This window comes from Bufo gargarizans, chromosome 1 (assembly GCF_014858855.1).
Source record: "Bufo gargarizans isolate SCDJY-AF-19 chromosome 1, ASM1485885v1, whole genome shotgun sequence".
NCBI lineage: Eukaryota > Metazoa > Chordata > Amphibia > Anura > Bufonidae > Bufo > Bufo gargarizans.
The window spans coordinates 730,109,084-730,133,558 of record NC_058080.1 but is presented as its reverse complement, the minus strand read 5'-3'; the positions used below and the strand labels follow the sequence as shown (position 1 = coordinate 730,133,558).

At 45.3% G+C, this 24,475-nt stretch overlaps 1 protein-coding gene across 2 annotated transcripts in view; it reads left to right on the top strand.

Moving 5' to 3' along the window:
• Positions 1-235: 235 nt before the first annotated feature.
• The window catches only part of NPR3 (natriuretic peptide receptor 3), an 87,872-nt gene continuing 63,632 nt past the window's right edge, over positions 236-24,475 (top strand). For both annotated transcript variants that reach the window (XM_044276407.1, XM_044276406.1), the window contains exons 1-2: positions 236-1,082; positions 21,544-21,666. In XM_044276407.1, the coding sequence (XP_044132342.1) occupies positions 407-1,082; positions 21,544-21,666 (799 nt within the window). In that variant the 5' untranslated portion in view covers positions 236-406. The remainder of the gene's footprint in view (positions 1,083-21,543; positions 21,667-24,475) is intronic.

The following is a 24,475-nucleotide window of genomic DNA, read 5'->3' as shown; positions in this document are numbered from 1 at the left end:
AAATGGCTGCGCTCCCGTAGGCGCCTCTAGGGGACCCCTCTGCTCCGTCACCAGCTCCCAGTCATTTTGGCTGTCAGTGATTTTTTTGTGTTTTTTTTTTCCCCTCCTTGCCTTTAGACAATACCCTGCCGCCTGGAGGAGGTGTGTTCAGCTTTAAGAAGGAGGCGGGTGTGCGAGGAGTGACGTGGGGCGTTAATAAGTAACCCTTGGGGCTCTTGTGCCTTCACCATGTGCTGATAGGCTCGCCCGCTGCACTATTTAAAGAGAGGATGATACAGTAAGGAAGAAGGAGAATCAATGAGACCCATCAATGAGGCTGTAACCTTAGAGAACCCTTCCACCGCAGAGTAGTGTTCACACTGCGCAGGGTCCGCCACACCTGAGGAGTAGCGCTTCTTCTTTAAGGATGACCTCTTCTCTACTCTTTGACCTCCTGGCGGTGGCTTTGGTGGTCCTAGTAAAGAGCGCCCCCGCGGACGATAAAAAAGTCACCATGTTAGTGATCTTACCCAAGGATGACAAGTACATGTTCTCAATAAACCGGGTGCGACCCGCCGTAGACTATGCCCTGCGAGCCGTAGAGGGCAATGCCAGCCTGCTGCCCGGCTTTGCGTTCAACGTCACGTATCGAGACTCCGACTGCGGCAACCAAGCGCTCTTCAGCCTGGTAGACGCCGCCTTGAAGGAGCGAAAACCGGACGTGGTCCTGGGTCCGGTGTGCGAATACGCGGCTGCCCCCGTCGCCAGGTTGGCCTCCCACTGGGACATCCCCATGATCTCCGCCGGGGCGCTGGCCACCGGCTTCATGCAGAAGGCGGAGGAGTATTCCCACCTCACCCGGGTGGCACCTGCCTACACCAAGATGGGCGAGATGTTCCTCGCCATGTTCCGCTTCCACAAGTGGAGCAGAGCCATGCTGGTGTACAGTGACGACAACGTGGAGCGGAACTGCTTTTTCACGGTGGAAGGGGTCCACATGGCCTTCAAGGAGGAAGGCTACCACATGGCCGTCCACAACTTCGACGAAGCCAAGCATGTGGACGTAGAGGACATCATACACTCCATCCAGAATAAGGAGAGAGGTAGGTGCCCCTTGTCCGCAAAAAGAGCAGACGCAGCAGGGATGAGTTTGTCATTTGGTGCAATTTATGTGGAGAGCATGAGGATTGTATTATTTGAGAGGTAAATGGAGGATGTAGAGCTGAGTTTGTCATTTGGCACAATTTTTATATGGAGAGTATGGCGACTGTGTTATCTGAAGGCAGCAGAGCTGAGTTTGTCATTTGGCACAACTTATATGGAGAGCACAATGATTGTGTTATCTGAGAGTTATTTCAAGGGAGTAGAGCTGAGTTTGTCATTTGGCACAATTTATATGGAGATTATGCTGACCCTGTTATTCGGAGGCAGCAGTGCTGAGTTTGTCATTTGGCACAATTCCTATGGAGAGCACAATGATTGTGTTATCTGAGAGTTATTTCGAGGGAGTAGAGCTGGGTTTGTCATTTGGCACAATTTTTATATGGAGAGCATGATGACTCTATTATTCCGGAGGCAGCAGAGCTGAGTTGGTTTGTTATTTGGCACAATTTATATGGAGAGTAGGATGATTGTGTTATCTGAGAGCTAATTGGAGGCAGCAGAGCTGAGTTTGTCATTTGGCACAATTTATATGGAGCTTAGGATGATTGTGTTACCTGAGAGTTATAGTGAGGTAGCAGAGCTGAGTTTGTCATTTGGCACAATTTATATGGAGCTTAGGATGATTGTGTTACCTCAGAGTGATAGTGAGGTAGCAGAGCTGAGTTTGGCACACTTTATGAAGAGATTGTGATGAGTGTGACAGGAGAGCTGAGTTTGTCGTTTGGCACAGTTTCTATGGAGAAAGATGATTGTTGCAGTAGGGCAGAGTTTGTCGTTTGGCACAGCTCATACCAAAATCAGGATAATTGTGTTATCTGGACGTGATGAGGCACCGAGCTCTGCTCCATCTGTAACTACTGTATGGATTGTAGCAGTAGAATATTAACCCTTCACATCGTAAACTCCATCCAGAATAATAAGGGGATAGGTAACGCTCCACCAGTTAGTTCCCCACATAAAAGGTGCAGACGCAGCAGAGCTGAGCTTGTCATTTGCACAGAGATCATGATCCTAATCTGGATGCTGCAGAGCTGGGTTTGTCATTGGAAATCATGAGTATTTTATCTGTGGCTGAGCGTTGATTATGAAGCAACCTAAAAGCGAGGCACCGAGGTCTGCTGCATCTGTAAATACCGTATGTCATGGAAGGGGAGAATATTAACCCTTTGCATCATATACTACATCTATAATCAAGAGACAGGTAAGTGTCCCTTGTCCACTTTCCACCATGTGCAAGTGCAGGGGTGCTGAGTTTGTCATTTGGCACAGTTCATTGAGTTTATTATCTGGATGCACAAATGATGCAACCTCAGACTAAACTTGAGACACTTAGCTCTGCTGCATCTGTGATACTGTAGGCATTGCAACAGTAGAGCATTAACCCCTCACATGTCTCTTAGCTGTGCCCCTATAGATCTGGTACATTTTATAGGGCTGCGGATCAGGTGAGTCACCTGCAGGGGTGTCTTGCGCAATTGTCTTGCGCTACGAGCTAGTTATTAGCAATGTAGTAGAGCCGAGTTTGTCATTGATAGGTTTACAGTACCTGCAACTAACTGACAACCAACTGAGCTCTGCTACATCATGAATCTTGTAGAAATTATTTTAAATGTGCCGTGGAGATTTAGATCCTCCTCCCACGTTTGAGGATGAGTTTTTTTTTTGTCAAAGAGAACCCCCCCCCCCCCCCCCCCCCCCCCGACAAATCACCAGATATCTGGGGAGATCTCTGCCGAACATGAGGATAAACAGAAAGTATATTCAATGCAGATGCAGCAGAGCTGAGCTTGTCATCCAAACTGAAGCTGGCATGCATACAACTCCATGCAGCATCGCATGGCTTGCTGCAAAACACACTACATCATATTGGTGCACTTTTGATGACAAACTCAGCTTTGCTACATCTACATTTCAAATAAAGTCCATCATACTCGGCCTTGTTTAACTGATGTCAGTGCAGTAAAGATGAGTATGTAAACTGGCTCAGCTCATTGTGACCTCCTCATCTGCAATTTGCGGTTTTCCAGTACTAAGCAAAGGAAATAGTCAAAATCCATATGCAGCAGAGCCGACTTTGTCATTTAGCTTAGAAGTGCTGTATTTCGCACTGTGGAATCTTATCAGGTTCAGTTTTCAAACCTAGATCCGCTGTAGATCCAGATGTAGCAGAGTTGACATTCAGCCCTGATCATTGTGATCTTATGTTGTTTTTCGGAGGGCTGCAGATAAACCTACTGGATTGTTTAAAATGAGGTGTTTAAGTGACATATTCAGCTCTGCTACATCTGCATTTGCATCTGCTCATAACCCTGTACCTTGGCACCCGGTTGACCCGCTATCTGGCGCTGAGAGTGCACGCAGGGATATAGAGCGGCTTGTTGTCACCTATGCCCGGGGTTGCCCAAGGAGAAGGGTGAAAACGTTCCTGCGAGGTTAGACTGGAGTTATCACGGTAATTACTTTAGTTTTACACTCCAGCAGTCGCCGGACATTCCACGCCGCGCTCAATTCCAAGATTTCGTTAATGTCATTAAACTGTATGAATTGTGACACGTCTTGCTTAAGCAGTTTTTCCTGCAGTCCCATGTAAAACTCTAAACACTATGCACAGAGTCCTGCTCTATAGGATTTTTAAGACCATGGCCCAACATGGCATATCTTATTCTAGGTCTACACGACGACATATGTCGCGCGACCATTTTTATAATGATAGTCTATGGTGTCGCACTGCGACTGCGACGCCACAGTCGCAAAAAATCCTTTCGAGGTGGATCTTTCTACGACTGTCGCATGTCGCAGCGCGACACCATAGACTACCATTATAAAAATGAATGTCGCGCGACACATGTTGCAGTGTAGTTGTGCCCTATGTGTCGTGCGACACATGTCGTTGTGTAGACCTAGCCTTAAAGGGGAACTCCATCGAAAAATACATCTGGACTTCACTGATTCTTAGGCCTCTTGCACACATCCGTTCCGTGCATTGGGGACCGCAATTTGTGGTCCCCAATGCACGGGCAACGTCCGTGCGGCGGCCGGGACGGACAGAGACCCATTTAACTTGAATAGGTCTGTGATCCGTCCGCACTGCAAGTTCTATTTTGCGGGGTTCCGATCCACGCTTCCGTTCCGCATCTCCGTGATTGCGGACCCATTCAAGTGGATGCAGAGTGCGCAAGGGGCCGGTGTATTGCGGACGCGCCGTATGCGGGCACACAACATTCTTAAATCACACTGTGGTTGTTTGGCGATTTCTATCAGTCGGAATCTCTGACACTAGAACCAGGGCACAGTATGCGTAACATATAGTCTACAATATACAGCAGAATTATGGTAAATGACAAATTCAACTCTGCTACATCTGTATCTCCCAGAACTAAATGTCTCTAGAGAGCTGCCAGACCGTTATCAAATCAGAAGTGAGATACAGTAGGTTCTTCCCAAAGCTGTACCAAGGTACATACCATGGATATAATGCAGATGTAGCAGAGCTGAATTTGTTATTTAGCTCTTCGAGGATGCCTTTGTGCATTAGGATGACTAAGTTAGGAGTTAGGTAGGTTTGCAGTGTAAAATCAAATCTGATGAAGATCTGATGATTAGAACCATATGACAAACTTAGTTCTGCTGCATCTGTATAATCCTTAGGTAATGTGGAATTGCATCACCTTTAATGATATTTGTTTGTAGATAATGTTTCCATCCAGTTCCATAACATCTGGCTGCAGTCCCATACAGGAATAGCAGGGCGGTCTTGAACACCACGATTGGTTGTGGTTGTAACATACAGAGCCTTTTTTTCCCAGGAGACACTGGGGCGGTGTCAGTAGGTGCGGGCTGTTTTACGACAGTTGCCCAGTCTGTCCGTAGGGGCGTCCCTTCGCCGTATCGACCTCATCATACATTCAAATGAAGTTGGAAAATTAGATAAAACTCACTTGGTCACAGGTCGATCCCCAGAGATCTGGGAGCAACTGCTCAGTTTCCCTGCAGCACCACCGCAGGTGAAATGAAGTATTACACCTGGTCCATTGAACTCAATGGCTTATCTGTATAATGCATGGACATGCTGGGTCCTCCAGTGCGAGTGATGCTCAGCCGCTCTCCCAATAGGATTGTCAGGACTTCAGATGAGATATGGGGGGCTCCTGGGCCCCAATACAAAATCTGTTAAGGGCCCCCCATTTATAGCACTGTGTCTTCTTATGTGGTAGAGGGGAGCTTAGCACCTGTCAGACACCAAGGCCCCTATAGTTTGGTGGTCAGGCTGCCCCCCCTAAACATTGGATTGTAGGCAGATCCCGTTGATTTTGGAGGGGTGTGCGTAGAAATCCTGTGCCCAGTGTTAGGTCAGTCCCGCTGAGGATTCTCCGAATCCAATTCCCATGGAAATCCATCCAGGTTAATGACCACAGAAAATCCTTGACCCACATCCCCCCCCCCAGCCGTGCTGTACGTGACAGGTGGACAGCGACCATCGCGCTCCTCCAGCTACAGCCGCCGTAAAGCGCAGTCTCCTGGACGTCATTCCATAGAAAGGGACTTATACAGCTCCAGATGTTTGCAACTTTGTTCAGATCGTCAGTGACATCATATGTTGTACTCTAGTTGCATCCAGAGCTGCATTCAAAATTCTGCTGGATTCCTATTAGAAGTCATACAAAATCATTCCCATCAGCTCTTCTATATCGGTAATAAAATAATGACCTCTTACGCTCGCCGTCTCAATCGTACCAGCCAACGAGTGCGGGCAGCAGCTCTGGCGGTAACTGGATGTCCCATGATGCCATGCTCAGGCGCGTCTAGCAGATATGGTCCTATAGATCAATTTGTGAGCAGGAGGTTGGAGGCACAGGAGAGGCGTCAGGCTGCGCTCCGTACAGCAGCGTGTTGCAGGCGGCGTACTGACTCTAGGACAGAAGCAAGGGGCGTAAAGGATTGGTCGGCAATGGCCTCACTACATCTACAGGAGACCAGAAGCAGGATGGACCATCAATGGTCTGATCGGTGGGGGGACCTGAAGAGCACCGCGACTGATCAGCCGGGGTGCTGAGAAATCGAGGACAGGTCATCAATATATGAATCCAGGAACACCCCTTTAAATGAGTTTGATTTAAATATAATGAAAAGTTCTACAACGTTCTAATATACGTTCATCATTGTAAAGATCTCTGTTTGCTTTCAGTGAATGAGCTTGAAGGACGAAAACCTGGATACTGTAGATCTACTACTTCTTCTCACAGCAGAGAGCTGGATACACAGTCATTGTATGCATTTTACTGGCACTGATACATTGTAGCAAATTGTTGGATATTTCCATTCACTTTCAGGAAGCGGAGATACTGTATTATAATACAATGGGTCATTTATTATGTGCTGACTAAGCTTTATATAAACCCCTTTGTGCAGCAGAAAAAAAACTTCCTGTCACTACTTCTGTGGACTGTAAGGGTGGTCACCCAGGTAGTGTGGGAAGGGGCTGCTAAGCGATGAAGATCTGTAAATCCTGCATAGTACATTAAGGCCCCTTTCACACGGGCGAGATTTCCGCGGGGGTGCGATGCGGGAGGTGAACGCATTGCACCCGCAGTGAATCCGGACCCATTCACTTCTATGGGGCTGTGCACATGAGCGGGGATTTTCACGCATCACTTGTGCGTTGCGTGAAAATCGCAGCATGCTCCTCTTTGTGCATTTTTCACGCAACGCAGGCCCCATAGAAGTGAATGGGGCTGCGTGAAAATCGCAAGCAAGTGCGGATGCGGTGCGATTTTCACGTACGGTTGCTACACAACAGAAGAAGTCCGGGTTCGGGTCTGGGTACCAAACATGCTGATTTTTCTCACGCGTGTGGAAAACGCATTAAAACGCTTTGCACTCGCGCGGAAAAATCGTGCATTTTCCCGAAACGCACCCGCATCTTGTCCGGCCCTCACACGCGACGCGACGTGTGAAAGAGGCCTAACCCTCTCGAGCACAGTGACGTCCATCTATGCCACATGGGCGTGGGGGGGTGTATGGGGTGGCCTGCTCCATACACAGCAGCAGGGATCGGCGAGAACTTGCAGAATGACAGTAAAACCGCAATACAAAACAAGGTCAAACCATTACAGGTTCAGGTTCTCTACAGGGACCCAAAAAAACGGATTTAATAAAGTTTAAAAAAATTGAAAAAATAAACCATTGGTAAAAGCACTTCACTGCACCCGCACTGAATCCGGACCCATTCATTTCTATGGGGCTGTGCACGCGAGCGGTGATTTTCACGCATCACTTTTGCATTGCGTGAAAATGGCAGCATGTTCTATATTGTGCGTTTTTCACGCAATGCGGGCCCCATAGAAGTGAATGGGGCTGCGTGAAAATCGCAAGCAAGTGCGGATGCGGTGCGATTTTCACGCACGGTTGCTAGGAGACGATCAGGATGGGGACCTGATCATTATTATTTTCCCTTATAACATGGTTATAAGGGAAAATAATAGCATTGTGAATACAGAATGCAAAGTACAATAGTAAATTAAAATTAAACTCGCCTTCATCCACTTGTTCGCGCAGCCCGGCTTCTCTTCTGTCTTCTTCTTTGAGGAAAAGGACCCGTGGTGACGTCACTGCGCTCATCACTGTATTTTGTGTGCAGTGAATAGACTTTGATCGCGATCCTTACCACTTCTCCAATACTATGAAGGCTCGGACCTTTTTTGGAAAATTGATAGCATCTACACCGGCTGGTTGGTTGCTATTAAAGGGAACCTGTCACCGGGATTTTGTGTATAGAGCTGAGGACATGGGCTGCTAGATGGCCGCTAGCACATCCGCAATATCCAGTCCCCATAGCTCTGTGTGCTTTTATTGTGTAAAAAAACCGATTTGATACATATGCAAATTAACCTGAGATGAGTCCTGTCCCTGACTCATCTCACATACAGGACTCATCTCAGGGACAGGACTCCTCTCAGGTTAATTTGCATATGTATCAAATCGTTTTTTTTACACAATAAAAGCACACAGAGCTATGGGGACTGGGTATTGCGGATGTGCTAGCGGTCATCTAGCAGCCCATATCCTCAGCTCTATACACAAAATCCCGGTGACAGGTTCCCTTTAACACATTCAACACCGCGCAGGTCTCAAATTGATCATATGGGAACAACCAAGTATTTAAAAATACTGTAAAAGTATCACAAATACCAGATTCGATAAGAACTACATGTGGACAGACAACACATCAATTACAGGATTTTTCGACTATTTTTTATTTTACTTTTATCTTTATTAATTTCATTTCACTTGCAAGCTATTTTGTGTATTTTCTAATTAACATCGATGTTTTAAAGTTTAAGTTCACAGTTGATCGATTATTTTTTCATATTTGTACTAATAAATATAACTTTTACAACTATACTGATCAACAACCATCAGATATTTGAGTGCCGCCCAAATAAGTGCTTTTACCTATTTTTAACTCTGTAGACGGTGGGTGTGCCGTACGGGTTGTGCACCGACCCACTGTTATTTGATTGGGTAGAGCCGTCGGTATTTTTATACATAAAAAAAAACAAAACATCTAAAAAACAAACAATATAATTGCATCCAAACACATCCAAAATCTTACAGTGTCCCATTCTTTATGCTGTGCGGTGCATCCTGTAATGAAAAGAAAAAATTGAAATTGCACAATGCCAGAATTTCCTAAAATAAGGAATTATAAAATGATCAAGTCATCTATATCCCAAAATGGTACCAATAAAACCTGAAGTTCGCACCACAAATAAAAACCACAGCTCTGCCAAGGGGAAAAATGGAAAAGCCAATTTTTTTTTGTTTAAACAAAAAAAGTTTTAAAGGGAGTCTGTCAGCAGTTTTGACCATGTTATACTGCTGACAGCACCAGGTAGAGGCTGGGGAGAGCAGGATAAACATGCCTTTTGAGGAGCTTTTAAAATCAGGAGTAGTGTGAATATGATGTTTTGTTCTGCTCCTCTAAGTGCCCAGGAGGAGGAGCTTCACTGTGAGGTGCTCTCTGCATTGAGCTGCTTCGCTGCCCCTTCTGCTCTGATTGGCAGCTGTAGTGTTGGAGTCTACAGCTGCCACTTATACTTGGTACAATATGTAGCTCTATGGATACTACCTCTGTGTAGTTGGGTCATCTTTGACTAGAGCCGGCGGTGTACACGAGATACAAGGTGATGGGTATATGGATGACTGGTTGGACATGTCACCAACCCAGACCCATCCATTTTTGACATGCTTGACTATTGTAAGTCATGGTAGGGCCCAAGCCAACTGGCCAAAATCTATGGTCCACAAGCAGCCAGGTGCCATCTGCTATCACCAGTCATATGTGGCATAAATGAACCCTGGAGCTTTTCATCCACCGCCACTTTCGTCAGTCCTCGGACCCCCCTCTGTCGGCCTTTGCCCCTCTGTCGGCCCCCGGCTCCCCCTCTGTCAGCCTTTGCCCCCCCCCTCTGTCGGCCCCCGGCTCCCCCTCTGTCAGCCTTTGCCCCTCTGTCGGCCCCCGACTCCCCCTCTGTCAGCCTTTGCCCCCCCCCCCTCTGTCGGCCCCTGGCTCCCCCTCTGTCAGCCTTTGCCCCCCCCCCCCCTCTGTCGGCCCCGGCTCCCCCTCTGTCAGCCCTCCATTACATGGACTGGTAAAATGGATGCTATATGGAATGATATATGGCCCTATATAAGGTATATAGGCTAATATATAGTATAATGTATGGAGTGATATATGACCTGATGTATAGGATATTACTTTAAGGGGTGATATGAGATGATAAATGGGATGCTATAAAGTATATTATATGGATTAATATATCGGAAGATATAGGGGATAATATATAGGATATTAAACTGTTGATATATGAGATGATGTATGGGCTGATGTATAGGATATCAAATGGGGTGATATACAGTATAGGATCATATATGGGAAAATATGTGAAATTATACATGGGTTGACATATTGGATATTACTTAGGATGATATACGAGATGCTTCATGGGGTAATGTGAGATGATATATGGGATACTATAAAGTATATTATATGGACCAATATATGGGGTGATGGGATGATATATAGGATTTTAAACAGGGTTATATATGTAATAATATATGGGCTGATATGAGATGATATATGGGGTGATATGAGACGATTTATGGGGTGATATGAGACGATTTATGGTCTGATATGAGACGATATAAGAGACAATATTTGGGCTGATATATGAGATGATATGAGACGATATATGGGCTGATATGAGATGATATACTGGCTGATATATGAGACGGTATATGGGCTGATATATGAGACGGTATATGGGCTGATATATGAGACGATATATGGGCTGATATATGGGCTGATATGAGACGATATATAAGACGATATATGGGCTGATATGAGACGATATATGGGCTGATATGAGACGATATATGGGCTGATATATGAGACGATATATGGGCTGATATATGAGACGATATATGGGCTGATATATGAGACGATATATGAGACGATATATGGGCTGACTTATGAGACGATATATGGGCTGATATATGAGACGATATATGGGCTGATATATGAGACGATATGAGACAATATATGGGCTGATATGAGATGATATACTGGCTGATATGAGACGATATATATATGGGCTGATATATGAGACGATATATGGGCTGATATATGAGACGATATATGGGCTGATATATGAGACGATATATGGGCTGATATATGAGACGATATATGGGCTGATATATGAGACGATATACGAGACGATATGAGACGATATACGAGACGATATATGGGCTGATATATGAGACGATATATGGGCTGATATATGAGACGATATATGGGCTGATATATGAGACGATATATGGGCTGATATATGAGATGATATACTGGCTGATATAAGACGATATATGGGCCTATATGGGATTTTGACACCATATCCAATATCTCAGCCAATGAATTGGCTCCTTATAGACTTGCTGTATTCTCCGCATCTTCCCTGTTGTGGAAATTTCCAGGAGATGTGGGCGGATTCCACGGGTTCCTATTCCTAAAACCTCATTAATTTTGTGTTGTGCTCTTACGTCAGCGGGGGGGTCAGCGGCTCCGGGAGGAACTTTTACAAATATTTATTTCCAGCCTTCCTTTGTTTTCATTGCTTTCCAACTGAGCATCACCAGCCACCCGAGCTGGGAATGGGAACCATTGGGCGCGCCACCAGTATCCCCCATTGCTTAGGTGATCACATCTCGGAATTTAGGGACCCCCCTAGTACTTTAGCCTCAGGGACCCCTCAGTACTTTAGCCTTCTATCTGAAATATAGGTTTCATTTTGATGGGCGCTCGAGGTACCCCTTGTATTTTGCACATACAAACCACATTAGGTATAAAAGATCAGGCACGTCTGTATCCAGGGGCGCTCGGTAGATGCTACGGGGGCTCATCTCAACCTTTCCAAATTGTATTTCCACCAAACTTGCAGTTCTTGGGCCCCAATGAAAATCTGTAATGGGGCCCCCACCTTCCATGTGCCATTTATAATGCTGGGCCCTTCTACCTCTGCACCCCTATAGATGCCCCCTTGCATCCAGCAATCTCAATCTCTCACGAATCCTACAAATTAGGTCAGGCTTTAGCGGCAGCTTATTGGCATTGTTGAAGAAGGGGGCTGCTCGCTCTCTTTTTTTTTATGTAGGGGGTCCGGTAAGTCTGATGTGCAAGCAAGGAAAATAGGAGGCCCACAGAGAGGAGTGAAGGGCCCAGATGGTAAGTGGGGGTGGGGGCATGTTTTTTTATTTTTATTCCTTGTAAAAAGCGGCATATTCAGGGTAACCTTATCATGTGGCAGAAGGTTACTGGCATAAACAGGCATGGCTGGAAACGGAGGCCGCCCTCACTGACACCTCCGCACAGCTATCAAAGCAGGCTTTAATCCCCGGGACGTGTTACGGTAATCTCCTGACCAGGACCTCATTACCATAAACCCTAACAAGGTGATAATTCCCATTTAGAAGCTATTCAGATGTTGGAGTTGGTAGAGATGTAGCAGAGCTGAATTGTTTCTGAAAGCCTAAGTGCACTGAAAATGTGAAAAAGGCCATGTGCGACTGCAGCGAAGGCCATATCCTCCCATACGGGAGCTGAGATATACTGGGATATACTCTCTTTAGGACTGCTGACGGACACCAGTCAATATATTTCTAGTACAAGATGGTAGAATGAAATGGTCAGAATGGATTTTGTCCCTTCAGAAGGAAAACATTGGGCGAGCGCATTGATGTTGGGGATGCCGAGGATGCATGTGTATGGGGAGGACGGGAGGTCCTGACAGTGGTCAGGGGGCTAGCCAGACACTGCTACCCCCAACAGGAACAGCTGTCCAGAGGCTGTCATGTGTCAGCCCACGGCGATCAGCTGAGCCTGCATTACAAGAACGCTGCAAACAGCCCCCCATAACTCAGCTTCCTAGGAATCAAAGGGGTCAAGAGGTTAATTTCAATTCCACCTAAATTTTCTGATTTGGAATTAAGTTTTAAAAGAATGCAGTCATAGCAAGGCCTTTGAGGGGCGTTTGGGACCCCCTAAGGTATGAGTGCTTGGGCAACTCCTGGCTGATTGGCATCGGGGGTGCTTCCATGATGAAGCGAAGACTGTGAGAGGACCATCTAGCACCATACATGAATTCGGAGAGGTCCTCATTAGATGCTATAGTCCCGTCACAGACCCCTGATCACATTGAGAGACGCATGGTACGCCTGCAGGCCCTCTGTAGCTGCTTTCCATGAGAATGGTGAGAACTTGAAGTTCCTGTACTTTTTGGCTGCATCCACAGGTTTATGAATCACGTGTAATTATTATTGTACGTATCTGAGAAAATTAGGTCATTACCTGCAGCGATTTCCTTCCGAGACGTCTATTTTAACGAGCATGGGAACTGGTCTCCCTTTTCAAATTGCATTAATTAATCATTCACACGGATCATTACAGTATGTAAAAGTCTCCATATAGAGAAAATGTACATATACAGCTGAGTCACTGTATGCACGGAGATGTAACATATCCTGTACTGATCCTGAGTATTATGCTCCAGAGCTGCACTCACTATTCTGCTGGTGGAGTCACTGTGTACATACAATACTTATCCTGTACTGATCCTGAGTTACATCCGGTATTATACTCCAGAGCTGCACTCACTATTCTGCTGGTGCAGTCACTGTGTACATACATTACTTATCCTGTACTGATCCTGAGTTACATCCTGTATTATACTCCAGAGCTGCACTCACTATTCTGCTGGTGGAGTCACTGTGTACATACATTACATTACTTATCCTGTACTGATCCTGAGTTACATCCTGTATTATACTCCAGAGCTGCACTCACTATTCTGCTGGTGCAGTCACTGTGTACATACATTACTTATCCTGTACTGATCCTGAGTTACATCCTGTATTATACTCCAGAGCTGCACTCACTATTCTGCTGGTGGAGTCACTGTGTACATACATTACATTACTTATCCTGTACTGATCCTGAGTTACATCCTGTATTATACTCCAGAGCTGTACTCACTATTCTGCTGGTGCAGTCACTGTGTACATACATTACATTACTTATCCTGTACTGATCATGAGTTACATCCTGTATTATACTCCAGAGCTGCACTCACTATTCTGCTGGTGAGGTCACTGTGTACATACATTACATTGCTTATCCTGTACTGATCCTGAGTTACATCCTGTATTATAATCTAGAGCTGCACTCACTATTCTGCTGGTGCAGTCACTGTGTACATACATTACTTATCCTGTACTGATCCTGAGTTACATCCTGTATTATACTCCAGAGCTGCACTCACTATTCTGCTGGTGGAGTCACTGTGTACATACATTACATTACCTATCCTGTACTGATCCTGAGTTACATCCTGTATTATACTCCAGAGCTGCACTCACTATTCTGCTGGTGGAGTCACTGTGTACATACATTACATTACTTATTCTGTACTGATCCTGACTTACATCCTGTATTATACTCCAGAGCTGCACTCACTATTCTGCTGGTGGAGTCACTGTGTACATACATTACATTACTCATCCTGTACTGATCCTGAGTTACATCCTGTATTATACTCCAGAGCTGCACTCACTATTCTGCTGGTGCAGTCACTGTGTACATACATTACATTACTTATCCTGTACTGATCATGAGTTACATCCTGTATTATACTCCAGAGCTGCACTCACTATTCTGCTGGTGCAGTTACTGTGTACATAGATTACATTACTTATCCTGTACTGATCCTGAGTTATATCCTGTATTATACTCCAGAGCTGCACTCACTATTCTGCTGGTGGAGTCACTGTGTACATACATTACTTATCCTGTACTGATCCTGAGTTACATCCTGTATTATGCTCCAGAGCTGCACTTACTATTCTGCACTCACTCAAATGACTTACCCTGTATTATCTGTGCATTATTAGACCTGCAGTGTTCAAAGATTTTATTTTTATTGTGCAATTTTCAGACACATTTTTACTTCTTTTATGTTTTCTTTTTTTGTAGTTTTTTGTATTTTCTTTTTATCCCCCTGCTGAATAATATGGTCATTGTAAATTTGCTGTACACTGTGACCCGTGTAGGTTCAGTGTGTGATGTGTGCGGCAGGGTTACATCTGATTGCTGCTTCTTGGCCATTACATTAGATAGTGGACAATGGGTCCAAGCATTCGCCCTATTGATCAGGCATCCTAATTGAGCTTCTGTTGACTCCATTCATGAGAAAGTTCCCTGATCGCCTGGAGCACCAACCTCCCTATGGAGCAGGGTTTCTGTGACAATGGCTCGGTTTCAAGCACGGGAACAAGCTGTGTTTCATGGCACACAGAACAATAACACAAGTTGTGGACGGAAGAATTCTGGAGCCCGGAGATCCACACTAGAAGGTTCTCCACAGCCAAACAATTCAAGAGCTTGTGAAGGTTTAGATTTCCTGATAACCCAAACTCCTAGTGAGTGCCAGGCCGCTGTATGGGGCATTATGTGGAGGAAAAGGGAAGGCACAAAACACCATTGTCTCCCTCAAAAATGTCACTTACACTGCTGCCCCTGAAGCCGGGCCCAATCCTCCTCCTTTATTGTCTACTGACATGGCCGCTCTTACACCAGCTTCTGTGCAGTGGTGGAGGAGGGAGACGGTGACAGACTGGGGTTCACTGGACCCCATTACGTAAGTCAACCCTCCATCGATGGGATGCACTTATACTTAGGAGGTATCATCTATAAGATCTGATAGGTTCCCATAGACCCTATGGTAAGTGATGGTCCCAAAATCACCTCCAATGGGGATGTCCAATGCCCGACCAGCAAGATTGGTTATTTTTGGCTGGAGCTGGACCAATGGTGTATTATTACTGTGGGGATTCGCTCTGGCACTTAGGATAAGCGGGTGCAGCACAGAGGCAAAGTATAAGTTCTTGGTTCAAAACATGAGTGTTTATTCAAACGTGAAAGCAAAACAAAAAACGCAAGTTGCTTGGTGATCGGTCACACACATGAAAAGTTCATATACAAAACAGTCACCTTTTCTCCTGGGTGTTACTTCACACCCTGTTGGATGTTCTGCCTTGTCAAGTCCACAGGCAGGCGTTAGGCGGCCTGTTCGCCCTCACAGGGGTCTGAGCCCTCCAGCCCGGCTCAAACCGCAGATCCCTACACAGCCCTCAGATCACAGCACATACACCTCCTGAGCTCCACTGTCAGACGGAGGTAATCCTCTCCACCTGGCAGTGCTGGCTGGTTTTTATGCCTGGCAAAACCCGGCCTGGAACATGGGGAGAAGTCACCCACCCAGCACTTTGACTACTCCCAGTAAGAGCCGTCCCGGATCAGCTATTACAGCCATACTAAGTATCAAGGTGTCAAACAGCAACTGCTGCTGACACATAAAAAACGGCTCTTACTCCACCAAGGCCAGAAACCTCGGTGACACGTACCTATCATCCACAATGATTCCTTGTACCTTCTTACATACCTCCCCCCTTTGTTCAACCCTGAGGGGGTGAACACATGCCATACAGGATACTCGGGACAGGGCATCCGCGTTTCCCTGCAACCAGCCTGCCCTGTGTTCTACGGAGAACTTAAAGTTTTGTAAGGACAGGAACCACCTGGTGACCCGAGCATTCCTCTCTTTGGCCTGGCTCATCCACTTGAGAGGAGAGTGGTCAGTCACCAGACGGAATGTTCTTCCCAACAAATAATAGCGGAAAGACTCGAGTACCCACTTGATGGCTAGGCACTCTCTCTCCACTATACTGTACCTGGTCTCGGCTGGGGTGAGCTTGTGGCTTAAGAAGACAACGGGATGCTCCTCCTCGTTGACTTCCTGAGACAGTACAGCACCAAGGCCTACTTCGGAGACGTCTGTCTGTACTATGAATTCCCGCTTGAAGTCGGGCGTCACCTAAATCGGGGACCCACACAGGCCGACTTCAAAGCGGAGAAAGCCTCTTTCACCCAGTCATTCCAGTGAATCATCACTGACTTGCGTCCCTTCAATAACCCTGTCAATGGCGCGGCTACAGTAGCAAAGTGGGGAATAAATCTCATGCAATAGCCTATCATTCCTAGGAATGACTTTACTTGTTTAGTGGTGACAGGTCGGGGCCAATTTCTTATCGCCTCTCTTTTGTTTACTTGGGGTTTGATCACTCGGCGCCCAATGATATACCACTGGTATTTAGTCTTGTCTAACCCTATCGCGCATTTTTTTGGGGTTAGCGGTTAGTCCAGATTTTCGAAGGGAGTCCACCACAGCCTGCACTTTGGGCAGGTGACTTTCCCAGTCTCGGTGATCCGTACCTATCATCCACGATGATTCCTTGGACCTTCTTACATTACATAAATAGGCTTTCTTTCTCTCTTATATTTCTTTTTCTAGCTCTTTCTCATATCGAAGGAAAACAAAATGCAAACGCGGCATCGGGTAAAAGAAAAAGGGAGTAATTTTCTCAAAAAGGCCATGGTTCAGGGTCCTTCAAACAAAAAAATTGGAAAAAGCAATGCAGCACACCAAGAAGTCGTGAAAAAAGGGGACCTACTTTATTCAATCTATTTAAATCTATATTTTTATATCTTTATTTTAATCTATCTATATATCTATCACATATCTATCTATCTATCTATTATGCCTTGAAAAAGTATTCATACCCCTTAAACATTTTCACATTTTTTCACCTTACACCCACAAATTTAAATGTATTTTATGTGATAGACCAACACAAAGTGAAGTGAAAAGAAAATGATACATGGTTTTCAAATCTGTAAAGTGTGGCGTGCATTTGGATTCATCCCCTTGTTTATACACCTAAATAAAATCCAGCATGATCAATTTCCTTCAGAAGTCCCCTCATTAGTACATACAGTAGAGTCCACCTATGTGTACCTTACTATCAGTATATCTACAGCTGTTCTGTGAAGGCCTCAGAGGTTTGTTAGAGAACATTAGTGATCAAACAGCATCATGAAAACCAAGGAACACAGCAGACAGGTCAGGAATAAAGTTGTGGAGAAGTGTAAAGCAGGGTTAGGTTATAAAAAAAATTTCTAAGCTCTGAACATCTCACGGAGCACTGCTCAATCCATCATCCAAAAATGAAAGGCGTATGGCAACTGTAAATCTACCAAGACATGGTCGTCCACTTAAACTGACAGCCCTGGCAAGAAGAGCACTAACTAGAGAAGCAGCAGAGGCCCATGGTCACTCTGGAGGAGCTGCAGAGATCCGCAGCTCAGGTGGGAGAATCTGTCCACAGGACAACTATTAGTTGTGTACTCTACAAAAATGGCCTTTATGGAAGAGTGGCAAGAAATAAGCCATTTTTGAAGGCAAGCTACAAGAAGTCCCATTTGCAGCTTCCACAAGCCATGTAGGGGACACAGCAAACATGTGGAAGAAGGTGCTCTGGTCAGATGAGGCCAAAGTTGAACTTCTTGGTCTAAATGCAAAACGCAATGTGTGGTGGAGAACGAACACTGCCCATCCCCCTGAACACACCATCCCCACCTTGAAACATGGTGGTGGCGGCATCATGCTGGGGGGAGGCTTTTCTTCAGCTGGGACAGGGAAGCTGGTCAGAGTTGATGGGAAGATGGATGGAGCTAAATACAGGGCTATCCTGGAGGAAAACTTGGTAGACGCTACAAAAGACCTGAGACTGGGGCGGAGGTTCACCTTCCAGCAGGACAAACACCCTAAGCATCCAGCCAGAGCTACAATGGAATGGGTTAGAAGTACCGTTAGATGTGTTAGAATGGCCCAGTCACAGTCCAGACCTAAATCCAACTGAGAACCTGTGACAAGACTTGAACATTGCTGTTCACAGACGCTCTCCATCCAATCTGACGGAGATCGAGCTCTTCAGCAAAGAAGAATGGCAAAAAATTTCAACCTGTAGATGTGCAAAGCTGGTAGAGACATCCCCCAAAAGACTTGCAATTGCTGTATGGCAGCGAAAGGTGGCCCTGCAAAGTACTCAGGGGGGCTGAATACAAATGCACAACACACTTTCCAGAATTTTTTTTAATAAATTTTTTTAAAAACCCTGTATCATTTTCTATACACCTCACACATATTGGTCTATCACATAAAATCCCAATGAAATCTATTTACGTTTGTGGGTGTAACGTGAAAAAATGTGAAAAACTTCAAGGGGTATGAAGACTTTTTCAAGGCACTCTATCCATCTCATAGCTTCCCATCTATCTATTGAATTGAAATACTACATTTCTTTGACAAGTTAATTGTATTAAATAATGAGAATAATCCCCTAATATCCATAGATTATTCGCCGCCCACGTGTTTTTTGTTAAATGACCCTTACGATGACGCAGACCGGTAAATGAGCCGGCGTCACATCTATTCCGGGTCAGTCATGCATGTCTTGGGTACATGGCGCTGCTGCCCTCAGACATATTTCCACTAATCTCTTGATTTCCAGGCTCCGTGCAGCTTTCGGCTGATGGTAATTTCCACGTAAGAGGCCGGAGCCTTGCGCTGCTGTAATGAACGCTTGTGACTGGTGCCCCGAAATGTAATTGCTGGGGGATTATCTAGTCTACCTTAAAGGTATCATTATAGTCTTACATGTCTGTACGGGTCAGTTCCCACCGACACACAGGGCATCTCCTGCCTGCAAAAATTGCCATTAAAGGGGTTGGTCAGAATTTCAGAAAAATCATTGCCAACTTCTTCCAAAACAGTGCCCAACTCATCTCCAGGAGCTCTTCCTTGGTGGGGTCAGCCATGGGTTACCTGGGCATGGCCAGCCACGTCTGTTCCCTTCTTGATCTGTGCCGATCAGCTCATCACTGATCCGTCTTCAATTTTTAAAGGGGTTCTCCCATGACTAATGTAAAAAAAAAAAAAATCGGACATCATATAGCACATGACAGTCTCTTTCTAACAAAGCTAGAACCAGCCCCGTACCTCACATGGATCCAGAGATCTCCACATCTATTGCTCTGCTAGATGTATTCCAAGCTGGCAAGTTAGGGGACGTGCCATTCATCAGAGGGCATGTCCTGTCTGCTGCTGCAGCTGATGGCGGTTGACGGATAGAACTGAGCATGTGTTTCCATCTCAGTGATCAGGACAGAGACATTAGAAAAGGAACAAACACCAGGTGGCGCTATACAGATAGATTTCACTGAATAAGGCCTCTTTCACACGACTGTATGGCTTTTTCAGCGTTTTGCGGTCCGTTTTTCACTGATCCGTTGTTCCGTTTTTTTTTTTGTTTCCGTTTCTGTTCCGTTTTTCCGTATGGCATATACAGTATACCAGGGATAGCCAACCTGAGGCTCTCCAGCTGTTGCAAAACTACAACTCCCATCATGCCCAGACTGCCAACAGCTATCAGCTTACAGCAGGGCATTGTGGGAGTTGTAGTTTTACAACAGCTGGAGAGCCGCAGGTTGGCCAGCCCTGCAGTATACAGTAATAACATCGAAAAAATTGGGCTGGACATAAAATTTACAATAGATGGTTCCGCAAAAACGCAACGGATACGGAAGACATACGGATGCATTTCCGCATGTGTTCCGTTTTTGTTTTTTTTGCGGACCCATTGACTTGAATGGAACCACGGAACGTGATTTGCGGGCAATAATAGGACATGTCCTATCTTTCAACGGAACTAAAAAACGGAAACGGAATGCATACGGAGTACATTCCGTTTTTTTCTTTTTGCGGAACCATTGAAATGAATGGTTCCGTATACCGAACGCAAAAAACGGCCCGTAAACGGGAAAAAAAAAAATCGGTCGTGTGAAAGAGGCCTAACTCACATGCAATTACAAAAGTATTCAGGTCCAAGTGCTGCTTTGAAAACTGTAGAATATATTTGGGGGACAACCCCTTTAAATGGAAGTTGAGCACTGATATAACAAGTATGCTCGATCCTAGGCAGCTGCTGGCCCTGCTCGCTGGAGAGAGAAAAAAAATTAAATAAAATGGCTTCTCTCTTCTAAAAACAGCGCCACACCTGCCAACAGGCTGTCGGCGGTATTGCAGCTACCGTATATTCCATTCACTTCAGTGCAGTTGCGCTGCAATACTAGACACAACCTATGGACAGGTATGGCGCTGTTTCTTGAAGAAAGCATCCATGTTTCATCAATCCAGTACAACCCCTGGGATCTGATGGCATCGAGTGCCTTCCTAAACTGAGCATTACTGAAGTGCGAGGGGAGCGCAGTCTCTTCCAGCAACTCATTTACATGGAATGCGAAGCGCACAAACAAGCTGCCTGCTATTTACAAAAAATGATATTTATCTGGGTGAATGTGCCCATTGTGCCCGGCTCTGCCACTCCGCTGGTCAATTAGCACAGCCTGCGCTCACAATAAGGTTACAGCAGCTCACAAACCAAGTTTATTTTACCTTCTGAGGGTTTTATGTTCTTCTGCAGAATATTACCGCAAAAATGTAAAGAGCCACTGATGTATGGAGTAACCCTTTAAATAGTGGGGTGCATGGCACTGCAGGTGGGCAGAGTCGGGGATCAACTCAAAGGGGGTACATCGGGACCTGCTGGTGCAAACTATGTTAGAGGATGTTGCACCTTTTTTTGTCCATTTCATTTGTCATTGCATAGTTTAACTCTAGCTGTGCTGGATGTAGCAGAGTTGAATTTGTCTTCCGCTGCTTTGGGTTGCATTATGGCATTTCTGTGAGTTAAGATAATACATTGGATTTCTCAGAATGTTGTAATATCGGAATGACAAAATCAGCTCTGCTACATCTTTTTTTTGAGATACATCGCTACTGCCTAAGCTTGATGCGAGTGGTGTTTGACTTTCGGCTCTCTCTTCTTCTCCCTCAGTTGTGATCATGTGCGCGAGTAGTGATACCGTCCGGAACATCATGTTGGCTGCACATCGACAAGGACTGACTAAGGGGGACTATGTGTTCATCAACATTGAACTCTTTAACAGCTCATCATATGGTAAGTTTTTATGTGCTGAGGAGGGCTTAGAAATAATAGGAGTAGTAGTCACAGCAGTACGTTGAGGTGCAGTTCTTGTCTGACCTTGTCCGGATTAGACAGGTCACTGCCTATCTCATAATCAACATACTCTTCTCCTGCGGAAGTCATCATTTTCCCACTCTCATTGGCTACAAAGTGTTCTATTCCCACCCTCTGTATGTCACTGGCTCTATCTCATGTAGCCCTACCCTCATTTATATCGTCACGTGACAGGATACCTCACTATCTGCCACAGTCACCATTGGCCATTTCCATAATCTACCAGTGCTCACAGACATAACTTGAAGCTCCTGGGCCCCAATGCAAAATCCTGTTCCAGGGCCCCGGGCTACCATGTGCCATTTATATTATTATAAATGACCAGAGGGTGCTTTGGACCAGAGCCTGAGTGTAACCGCTACCTCAGCACCCCCCCTTGTGGTGGCACAATGGTACTACATACAGCTTTGCCTTGTCCATACTAACCTGGACATATTTGGCAGGTCACTACTGCTCACAGGATCGGCACACTCTTCCTCTGCTGCTGCAACCACTCCTCTGATTGGATGACTAGTGTTCTGTCTTTACCTACTTTAAGACACTGACTCTGCCATAGAAAGCCATGTTATTTATAACACAGTAACAGGAGTGGACTGGTCACTGCCTCTCACAAGATCAGCACACTCCTCTGCTGTAACCACTCCTCAGATTGGCTATATAGTATTCTGTCTTTACATACTTTATAACCCTGGCTCTACCATAGGAAGCTGTGTTATCTATAACACAGTAATAGGAGTGGACAGGTCACTACCTCTCACAAGATCAGCACATTCTTCCTCTGCTGCTGTAACCACTCCTCTGCTCTTATTGACTGTATACTGATCTGTCTTTACCTATGTACTTTATGACTCTGACATAGGAAGCCATGTTATCTATAACACAGTAACAGGAGTGGACAGGTCACTGGCTCTCACAAGATCAGCACACTGTCCTTCTGCTGCTGTAACCACTCCTCTGCTCTGATTGACTGTATACCGAATGTGGCTTTACCTATGTACTTTATGACTCTGACATAGGAAGCCATGTTATCTATAACACAGTAACAGGAGTGGACAGGTCACTGGCTCTCACAAGATTAGCACATTCTTCCTCTGCTGCTGTAACCACTCCTCTGCTCTGATTGACTGTATACTGATGTGTCTTTACCTACTTTATGACACTGACTCTGACATAGGAAGCCATGTTATCTATAATGCTGTGACAGGAGTGGACAGGTCACTGTCTCTCACAAGATCAGCACACTGTCCCTCTGCTGCTTTAACCACTATTCTGCTCTGATTGACTGTATACTGATGTGTCTTTACCTACTTTATGACACTGACTCTGACATAGGAAGCCATGTTATCTATAATGCTGTGACAGGAGTAGACAGGTCACTACCTCTCACAAGATCAGCACCCTCCTCCTCTGCTGCTGTAACCACTCCTCTGATTTGATTGACTCTATAGTGATCTCTCTTTACTTACTTTATGACACTTACCCTACCATAGGAAGCCATGTTATCTATAATAGAGTGACAGGAGTGGAGAGGTTATTGCCTAACTAATGATCAGCACACTCTTCCTCTGCTGCTTTACCTACTTTTATCATCTGATACACTGCCTAGTGCTCTTACATTACCTATTTCATGACACTGACCCCGCTTTATGCATCCATGTTCTCAATATTACAGTCACATAGGTGGCGAGGTCACTGCCTCCCACAAGGTCAGCACATTCCTCACCTTCTGCTTTGCTTATGTTAATACGTATGTTATGTAGCTGACCTTTTTTGTACTATTTGCTCTTATAAAACCTACACAGTCTTTCATGGCAACAGATAAATAAATCGATTGATGAGTGAAACCAGGTTGCCATCTGCCATGTGTGTGACGACCCTGGAAATCCGACTTTACAGGTTTGTTTAGAATCCTGAAGGTGCAAAGTGTTCGAAATGCTTTCTGTGTCCTGGCATCGATGTGTCAACAAATCCAAGTCCTTGACAGAGCCAGATGCTGTTTGCTATGAAGCCTGATGAAAAGTAAACTTAGCTTATGGCTTTTCAGGTGGAGCATTAATCTTGTAAATTGTAAGCTCAGGGCCTTCGCTTAGGGAAAAAGGGGATTTTCTTGCATAAGGCCCCATGCACACGACCGTTGTTTTGGTCCGCATCCGAGACGCGATTTTTGCAGCATGGATGCGGAACCATTAACTTCAATGGGGCTGCAAACAGATCCGCAATTTACAGACCACAAAACACGGCACGAGGCCTTAGGTGAACTACATGGCTGCGCTCCACTAAAATCAGCTCCACGTCTCGTATTGTAGCTCTACTCTAGTAAAGTGAATGGGGTTGACCTGCAATACCACACACAACCTGTGGACAGGTGTGGCGCATTATTTTTTTGAAGTAAGCAAACAGGTTTTTCTAATTCTGGACAATGTCTTTCAGTTTAGAACTAAGAGTTTGATACAATGTGACGGTCTAGTTAATCCTCTGTAAACTAAACAGTCACTTACCTGCACTGATACATTGTTGTACGCACCTATAATCCGAATGACTGCATGGTGGTCTGTTCTTACCTTATTTATGACCCTGACACTGCCAAAAGGAGCCATATTATCCATAGTACAGTGATAGAAGTGGACAGGTCACTGTTTCTGTCAATATCAGCACACTCCTCCTCTGCTGCTGGGATCATTCCCATAATCTGATTGGCTGCATAGTGGTCTGTTCATACTTACTTCAT